This window comes from Astatotilapia calliptera, chromosome 12 (genome assembly GCF_964374335.1).
Source record: "Astatotilapia calliptera chromosome 12, fAstCal68.1, whole genome shotgun sequence".
NCBI classification, from domain to species: Eukaryota; Metazoa; Chordata; class Actinopteri; order Cichliformes; family Cichlidae; genus Astatotilapia; species Astatotilapia calliptera.
The window spans coordinates 27,448,009-27,457,392 of NC_137433.1; the positions used below are offsets into that span (position 1 = coordinate 27,448,009).

Genomic DNA, 9,384 nt, shown 5'->3' on the forward strand with positions numbered 1-9,384 from the left:
CATCAGCATCCAGCATAAAATCGGTGCCAAATCAAACATGTGGATCCAGCCACTGTGAAAAATGAGGGAGCAGCCGGCGTTGTTGTGATTTAGAATTGAATATCGACTCCAAACATTTATTTCTTTTAGCGTTTAAACATTTCTGCTTATTAAAAGCACTTTTAGAGCCTTTTTGTGTCACTTTAGCCTAAATCACACTGCAGTGGATAACACATTACATACAGCAAGGGACAAGTTTAGGTGTATTTACATGGATGGGTATTTTCAGTCTCATTTTTTTTTTAATAATGAGTCTAGAAATCTAAACTCTGATATGACCGAGGTTACCTCAAAAGCATTGATGCATTTTGCACGTGTCCTATAACAGGACTAATAGGATTGTGAGGAGCCCAGCTCTGCCTCATGCGTTACCATTACAGAGAACGGCTTTTGTTTTTCTTAAAGATGAATGCCTCAGAGTTTCTCTCAGTAGCCGACATGTCCTTGCTTTGTACAAAGTGATCATTAAAAATACTTATTTGAAACCAGATGGTGTTTTTTCTGGTTGTAACACCCAAAACTCTATTTAGTTATCCATTATTTAAGACAAGGAGAAGTAGCACACCCTTGTGAGTCTTGGTGTTTTGGCTTGAAAATTGACTTTAGTAATTAACCTACTGCAGATTAACTTTCTGACTGACTAATCTGTAATTGGAGAATTGAGGATCCAGCACATGCTACAGAGAGGTTTAGAGATTTGTCTCAAGGCTTTTAGAGTTTGTATGTTTACAAAGTATTAATTGACCTTATGTCAGATACTTTGACTTAAAACTAGAGAGGTAATAGTTTGCAGGGCTTGGATTAAATAAATAAATAAATAAATAAATAAAATACATTTTCAGGTAAACTTACCTCTGAGGCCACGATAGCAGACGTGTTGGATAAAGGATCTGGAGCCGTCATCCTCCTGGATGGTAAGGTTTCTTTTTTTCTTTTGCCATATAGGCCAAGCAGGTGATATCATTTACAGTATTTATTCCATATTCATTTGTTTTTACCACTTTAATGTGTTTCTTCCTGAGAGTCGCCTCTAAGGCTGAATTAACACGAGTTAATTTACAGTCTGTGTCTGCAGGGACTGAAATAAGGGACTGAGAGCGGCTCTTATTTTTGTTGGACAAGTCCATAGAGATGGAGGATGTTAGAGCAACTCTGATTTATAATTAATCCAACTTAAAACAAATAGCATGGGACACAAGGTTCCCTGGAGTCTTCACAGAAACGTCTTCATGCACACAAAACCAGTCAGCTTCTGTTAGGATAAAGTCATTTCAGTAAGATGGCCTGTCACAGTCATGTCTCATACAAACAGCTTTGTTTGTCTCTGTGCCTGTTATGTTTTGAATTGACTTAATTAAATTAATCAGGCAGCGCGTCGACTATGAAGAGGATTTGATTCCTTCTGATAAGCTGCTAATTGTTCCTCTTCATTCGGCTTCCATGCGGTTATTCGTGCGCTTCCTCCTGCTCTGGCTTGTGTCTGGCTGGTTTGTTTTTACCCCCGTCTGTTTATTATTACAGGTAATGATATGTGTAAGTATGTTGAATTCACCGTCGTTCAGTGTCTTTGCCACACTAGGGATGTTTGTTTAAATGTTTTAATAAGTTTCTCACTGCGTAGAAATCGTGTACTGCACAAGGATGAGTTTAGCTTTCTGAATCTCAAAGACATCTCACTTCAAAACATAAAAAGTCTTCTGGGACTGTTTTGCTGGACGTTAGTTGAACATTCAGATCTATTGATCTGCTGGGTTTTTTTCACACATCTCACAAGAGAAACTATGCAGGGAGTGTCCGTTATCTGGACAAAAGTGTCTTGCTGATGTCAGATAATGGCCAGACCGCTTCAAGCTGATGGAAGAGAAACGTTAACACAAGGAACCATTTGTTAAAATCGGAGGTATGCAGAAAAGCATCTCTGAATGCACAACACTCGAGTGTTGAGTGCCACTCTGGCAAAGAGCAGGAATCTGAGGCTTGCACAGGTTCACCAAAATTGACCAGCAAAAGGTTGCCTGGTCTGAGTGTCGATTTCTTTAGCCACATTCAGACTGTTGGATCAGAATTTGGTGTAAACAACATAAAAGCATGAATCCAATCTAGGGTGTATCATCAGTTCAGGCTGGTGGTAGTATAATGGTGTGGGGATGTTTTCTTGTCACACTTGGCAACAACTGGGCAACATTTAAATGACTTGGCCTACCTGAGGATTGTTGTTGAGCATGTCCATCTTTTTATAACCAGAGTGTCGTCATCTCCTGATGTCTGCTTCCAGCAGGATAATGCAGCAAAGCTCACATCATCTAAAACTGATTTCTTGAACATGTCAATAATTTCATGACCTCCACATTCTTAGGCATGTGGTGGAGCTGGAGATTCAGCTCTTGGATGTGCAGCACCTTGTGATACTATTATATGACCTATATGTAATTATTTCCAGCACAGTACGTTTACAGTAGGGGCTGGGAGTGGTTCTCTGCTGTGAGAGACTGCGAAAATAGTTAAGAAGAACAATATTTCTAATTGTAAGGTATCTACGGTATGCAATATAGTTTATAGATTTGGAGAATCTTAAGGCGTGTGTGTGTTTGTATGCAGAGGAAAAGACTGAAACTACTGAGTTATGAAATAATAAAAGGGTGTATTTTATTTTTTTATGTGCAATTCATTGCAGAAGTAAGATTTTGCATGTAGGGCTTTAACATAAAGTGTAGTAGTAGTAGTAGTAGAAGATCATTGTGGATTTGCTTTCCCTTAAGTAAAAGGACATGAATGCTCTCTCTGGCTCTGATATTTGTCATTAACTGCAAGAAATTGTGCTTCCTGCAGTGAATACCTACAGTGGCAACGAGCTGGTGTGCTACAACCAGTTTTCGGTGTTTGTTGTCGGTGCTGGAGGCTTCGGAGGAAAGAGAAGCTCTGAGAAAGCCAAAGTAAGTTTTCTGTATACAAGCTGTTTTACTAAAGGGACAGTATAAGAAAATGTAAAATAAATAAATAAATAAATAAAAATGTTATCACATGTCAAGTGTTTGTTTTGTGCTGCTTCCAGCCTCCTGTTCCTCCTCCTAAACGCTCACCAGATGCTGTTGTGATCGATTCAACCACAAGAGACCAAGTGAGTGAGTCTGTGTGGGTTTTGCCGCACAATAAATTAGCTGCATTTATAATATATGGGTGATATCGTGTGGGTCTGAAATAAACGTGAAGTTTTTCAGAGAGGCAGAAGTGTTTGGGGAGGGGGGGGGGGTGCTGACTGTGTGATGCAGGGGAAAAAAAGAAGAGGAATTTAAAACTAAATCCCTTAAGCAATTTAAAGGGCTGTGACTGTATTACTTCAAAGATATTCCTATTTTAGGTATCTCTTCCATTGCCTTCATGATAATTTAATTTCATCCAAGATCTGTGCATGAGAAGTTCAGGGGTTTATGAATTAGATATAGATCTAAACAATTTCTGTTTCCCCTGTGGTCACAGGCTGCCTTGTATCGCCTGAGTGGAGACTGGAACCCTCTTCATATAGACCCCAGCTTTGCTGCTATGGGAGGTTAGAGTCTAACATGTTGGGGGTTTTTTTTGTTTTTTTTTTTAAATTTTGCTTAGGACTTAATCTTTGTCTGGTATTTTGAATGCATTTTGGTCTTATTTAAACGTGACATGCTGTACTCGACGTGCTCTCTGGTCAGGCTTCAAAGCTCCCATCCTGCATGGCCTGTGTTCGTTCGGCTTCGCTGCGAGACACGTCCTCAAGCAGTTCGCCGACAACGACCCCTCCAGGTTCAAGGCCATCAAGGTGAGCGTAACCTGCGATTTTAAACTGTGTGATCCTGCGAATGAGGCTTTCGAGTTCATGCGAAGACTACTTTCGTGATTTCAGAGAATGTCTTACGTTAGTGGTTCCTCTTTGATTTTGAGGGTGAAAAGAGCTGATGAGTGGTTCGTTACTCTGGTCCACCCTCTGTCTAGATGGTTTTCTCTAACAGACAATTACTGACAGATATCATCTGAACCTGTCATTCAGACTGTGCGCAGAGAGGCTTTCTTTAGACGAAGGAAAAAATCATTTGATTTCGATCATCTTTGATTGAGATTGAAGTTTAATATTCCAGAGACAGAATAACCTCAATAAAAATGCAAAAGTAGACCTGCAAAATTAATATTCTGCCATAAAGTATCATCTTCATGGTCGGAAACTTTACCGAGATGTTAGACAGCGTTTAATTTTGGCCACTTGTGCAGCTGCGTCAGCTTCTTTAGACAAATTGCTTTCCAGGTTAACGTCATCCGTTGCACCCGACAGCGTGACAATAGTTTAATATTCTCTTATTCATTCCCATGACGTCTCACACTTCAGTAATGGACTGATTCACATTAACGCAACATTTTATAATCTAATTCTGTGTCAGATTGCTCCCACCTTATTTCCATCACAGCACGGCTCTGCTGTAATGATGTGTCACTGAAGCTTTTTTTTTTATCTCCGCAATACCGTTGACACTGTTTTATGGTTTCATCTCCTGATTTCTGTCACAAGGCCTTTAAGCTTTTTGATGTGAAATTCCTTTTATGCTTTGGAAATCATTTTTTTTGTGATGGAAGCTTGTGTGCAAAAAGGAGTGAGAAGTGAAGAGTTAATATGGCTACCATCTCAGAAACCTGTATCTGCAGATCCGCCACCCTCGCTCTCCTTAACCGCCCGCCTTTGCTCCTCAGGTTCGCTTTGTGAAGCCGGTGATGCCGGGTCAGTCACTGCAGACTGAGATGTGGAAGGAAGGCAACAGAGTTCACATCCAGTGCAAAGTGAGTGTCTTTAAGTTTGGCTTGGATACAATCAGAACAATTTTAGGGATGAATGGGTAAATGTTACACTACAGTGAAGTTTCAGCTCCAGTCTCTCTCATCCAGGTGAAGGAGACCGATGCAGTCGTGCTGGCAGGAGCCTATGTGGATTTGCACGGAGCCTCAGGAGCATCTCCAGAAAATCTCTCTCAGGTACATCAGTCGGAAAATACTCCATTCAATTTTACCTAACTCTGTCCTAGAGCACCTGATGTCTTTTTTCGTATTTGTAGGTAATTTGGACAAAATGAATTTGTACTTGGGACATATCACGATAATGGATCCTGAAAATGAGAATGGACATGAGCTTTTAATGTCATTTCTACTTATTCGTGCAGGGAGGTGGCCTTCAGAGTGAGCTGGTGTTTGCAGAGATCGGCCGTCGTATCAAAGACGTGGGCTCAGAGCTGGTCAAGAAGGTGAACGCTGTGTTCGGCTGGGAGATAACGAAAGATGGGAAGAAAGCGGCACAGTGGAGTAAGTCTACTGAATGCTTTGAGAATAAAAATATAACTTTAGTTCAGGTAACTACATTTGATCATCAGTATAACATAGAGTCAGTTTAATATCAGGTAGCACAGGTAGTCCAGCTCCTCCAGGGTAGCACATCTACATGTGCCGCCTCAAGGCTTTCTGTCTAGTGGAGGAGAGATCATGAGGAGAGCTGGATGGGATTGTACTATAGTGTCAAGTTCCAGTGTTCTACAAAACGACCTTCATCATGACAGTTGCACAATGGCGAGCACAGATCCTTAAATGAAGTGTGTGCTCACAGCCGGGCACCATGCAGCTGTGCAATACCATTCCTTTTCTAGGGGCTGTCTGATTGCTTTGCCAGTGGATCTGTTGCACCAAAGGAGGTCTGATGCAGCGCGGTGGTTGTATCATATTTAGAAGGTCCTGACTTTTATGTGGAATAAATAAATACTACAAACATCCCGTGGAGTATTTTTGCAGATTACACTGTGATCTGCAGTGAGACACGGAAGGAAATCGAAGAGGGCGTGGAGAGGTGGAGGAATAAAAGTCTGTAAGGAAAGGTGTAACAGCGAGAGTTTAAATACCTGAGGTCAACCTTGCAAAGCAACAGACAGTGCACAAGAGGGCTGAAGATGAGAGTGGAGTGGGTGGAGACAAGTATCAGGGGTGATTTGTGACTGGAGGAGTGAAAGGGAAGGTTTCTAAGATGATAGTGAGACCTGCTATGATGTATGGTTTGGACACAGTGTCTCTGACAGAAAGACAGGAGGCGGAGTTGCAGATGTTAACATTTTTGTAAGCAGGATGGAGAAGACTAGAAATGAGTGCATCAGAGGTACAGCTAGAGACAAAGTAAGAGATGAAAGGCTGAGATGGTTTGGATGTGTGCAGAGGAGTAAATATGGAGCTGCCAGGGAGGACGAAAAGAGGAAGACCTCAGAAGATGAATGGATGTAGTGAAGAAGGTCATGCAGAGGGCTGGTGTGAGATGGGGGGAGATGGTGCGCTAGACAACTCTTAAGGGAGCACATGAGTAAAGAATAAGAAATAATAAAGATTTGAACCTTTTACATGCAACTTTTGGAAGTTGGTTCAAGTATTCCAGGCAGATTTATTGTGTTGTAATTGGTCTGCTAAACATATCTGACAAAGGCTGCTGCTCATGTTGCTCGGGTGGTTCGGAGTTCACACATTTAAATTTCCCCAGAGAGGGTTGGGAGTGATTTTTGTGATGGATTTACAAGGCCGCAAACCTCCTGTCAGCATAAAATTGATTGTGCTGCTGCTCACTGGAGTGTCCCGTAGTAAATTTGTGCTCGACTGTCTTCCTCCTCCTTTCTTTTCTCAAAAAAAAAATCATATGATTGGCTCCCACGCGCACCCATGAAACGAAGGTTAAGACACAGGTCACGGGTTAAATAAGCCGTTCAGGTCAATTTTGAAGCTTTGATTTTGATTTAGCTTTTTTCTTCTGTGCCGTTTTCCTTTAGCCATTGATCTGAAGAGCGGCAGCGGGTCATTGCACAAAGGGCCTTACGGCGGAAAGGCGGATGTGACCATGACTGTGTCGGACGAAGACTTCATGGAGGTGGTGCAGGGGAAGCTCAACCCTCAGAAGGTGACTATCGAGTCGTAATAAAACAAGGTTAATTAGTTGCTGTGTGAAGAATGACCTTGTTTTTATTTATTTTTTTAAAATTCTGCACAGTGACTCACCTGCTTCATGCTCTTTAAAGCTTCTGTGCTCACACTGGTAAATATTTTAGTTAAAGTTTACAAAAACCTGCAGAAATCCTTTTATGACCAAGTGGTTTTGTTTTTAAAAAAAAGCCTCATATTTTAAATCACGTCTTCTTTGGGATGTTAAAATCACTTCTAGTACATTGTAATTAAAGGGAAAGTGCCTTCGAGGAGCCCTTCAGTCTGTAACGACTACCTCCCTGATCTCGTCATGTCAGATTTTTAAAAAAATAATGAATGCAATGATCTATCAGATCAGAAAGCTCTCGGCGGGGGTAATCAATCGGCAGTACTTCCCATCTGTCACTGGCGATGACAGATGGGATGTGGCTACTGTAAAGAATTTATATGCTTCCCGGAGCGCCTGATATTGATCTGAGGAGCGCATGTGCACGCTCTTAACAAAGAGTGTCATCGGGCTGGGTGCTGCTTTTCCACTCTCCCTCATGATGAAAAGGAGCAGCTGGAGGAAGATTAGTCGATGGGGTTGAAAGGGACACCGCTGTCATTGCAGGGTCATCATAACCCCATCATGTGATTGATTTTTTTTTTTTTAATCTTATCTGTGGAAAGCGGTACAAGTCGGCAGTGGTTCAGTTTTTCCCAGTGAAGGCGCTTCTCTGCTGCACGCTTGGCTCCGTACCTTGTGGATATGAATAATATAATATTCTTTGATTGTTCTGCTGCCAGAGAACCGGTAGCCAAAGATTCCCTTTTGTCCGAGACCTTGTTGGTGTTAGCTGCAGGCGTCTTGGCCCATTTTGCTCTCTCTTTGTTCTTGAAAACGATTAACAGCCAGCCGGCTCCTAAACAGAAGAGACTGTGGCTCTTTGGGAAGAAAAAAAAATGCTCAAGTGTTTCTTTGTTGTTTTCTTTGTTAGGCCTTCTTCTCTGGCAAGCTGAAGGTTAGAGGGAACATCATGCTGAGTCAGAAGCTGGAGGTTATCCTGAAGGACTACGCCAAGCTGTGAGCTCCTCAGCCAGCCAATCAAATGACTTCAAGAACTGACCAACCTACAAGCTCGCCTTCTCCGTGTGTGTGTGTGTGTGTGTGTGTGTGTGTGTGTGTGTGTGTGTGTGTACATACTTTTCCACTCGAGGGAAACACACAAAGTGACCCTGAGAATTAATTCTGAAGTGTCACTAATCAAGTTTCAAAGAGTCTGAAATAAAACGTCTTTATTCTCAGCCATCATGAGGAGAAACTGTAATTCAGAGCACCTGGTTATTTACACCTGGCTACAGTCGGTCCTTGCTAACCTGTGCCTAATGAATCATGTAGAAAATAACCAAAGCATTTCATAAATGTAATTGCTTCACAAAGACTGTGCTCAAATGTGTCTAATGAAACGATTGCTCTTCTATTAAAAAGAACTAAATGAGAATAAAACCTCATCGTTTAACACTTAAATGGCTAAAGATGTCTTGTTTTTTACTTTAATGTATCTACTGACTGTGTTTAGTGTGAATGAGAGACCTCCTGCATCTGCAGCTCTCTTCGCTTCCAGCAGCTTTTCTGATTCACTCTCAACACTCTGTTGTTGTTGTTGTTTTTTTGTATTTTTGGCAACGGCAGTACATAAACGCTCTACACCCCCCCCACGCTCCTCATATATGTACCTATACTCAATGGCTAAGGGGCCCCGCAGGGGAAAGCTATAAGATTGTCAGGCTGTTGGAAATGCCACTCCAAATGTCAATGTTGTGTCCAAAAATGTCAGTTATTGTAGGTTAATAAGAACTCACTGACCACTGGAGCAAACATTTTTTATGCCACAGTCCTGTTTTGTTAGTTTTTCTGGCAGGAAATGTGGGACACTGCTGCATTTCTTTGCATGTTAGCCAAAGTGCCAACCATGGCACTGAGGAAGACCTGTCGTATGTACAGCGCTCTGGTTTTAAAGTATAGAAAAATACCATAGTTCCTGCAGAATGACAGATTTTCTTCACATCCTTTTTTAAAAAAGTATTTATCCTGTGTTTTTATTGTACAGTCATCTGGAGTTATAAAAATTGAATGAGTGTGAATATAGACGTAAACTTCATGCTGAGACTGATTTTTGTCTGAAACGGTAACAGAACTTTTATTAAAGCATTTACAGCATCTAAACTGAATTTTAATATTTTTTTTTTCCTTTGTGCACCACAGCAGTGGATTTGAAACGAAGCAATCAAGATGTGATTGAAGTGCAGACTTTCAGCTTTAATTCAAGAGGTTTAGCAAAAATAAATTGCAGCCAGGTGTGGCCTGTTTCTTTCATCTTTTCTAACAAATGAAAGGATAGA

The 9,384-nt window shown here is 41.3% G+C and overlaps 1 protein-coding gene across 2 annotated transcripts in view; it reads left to right on the forward strand.

Annotated features, from left to right (window-relative positions):
- Positions 1 to 8,509, forward strand: part of hsd17b4 (hydroxysteroid (17-beta) dehydrogenase 4) — a 32,801-nt gene extending 24,292 nt beyond the window's left edge. For both annotated transcript variants that reach the window (XM_026186962.2, XM_026186963.2), the window contains exons 16-25: positions 882 to 953; positions 2,869 to 2,972; positions 3,092 to 3,157; positions 3,517 to 3,586; positions 3,726 to 3,832; positions 4,753 to 4,839; positions 4,945 to 5,031; positions 5,217 to 5,355; positions 6,849 to 6,976; positions 7,980 to 8,509. In XM_026186962.2, coding sequence (XP_026042747.1) covers positions 882 to 953; positions 2,869 to 2,972; positions 3,092 to 3,157; positions 3,517 to 3,586; positions 3,726 to 3,832; positions 4,753 to 4,839; positions 4,945 to 5,031; positions 5,217 to 5,355; positions 6,849 to 6,976; positions 7,980 to 8,069 — 950 coding nt within the window. In that variant the 3' untranslated portion in view covers positions 8,070 to 8,509. The remainder of the gene's footprint in view (positions 1 to 881; positions 954 to 2,868; positions 2,973 to 3,091; positions 3,158 to 3,516; positions 3,587 to 3,725; positions 3,833 to 4,752; positions 4,840 to 4,944; positions 5,032 to 5,216; positions 5,356 to 6,848; positions 6,977 to 7,979) is intronic.
- The last annotated feature ends 875 nt before the right edge of the window (positions 8,510 to 9,384 follow it).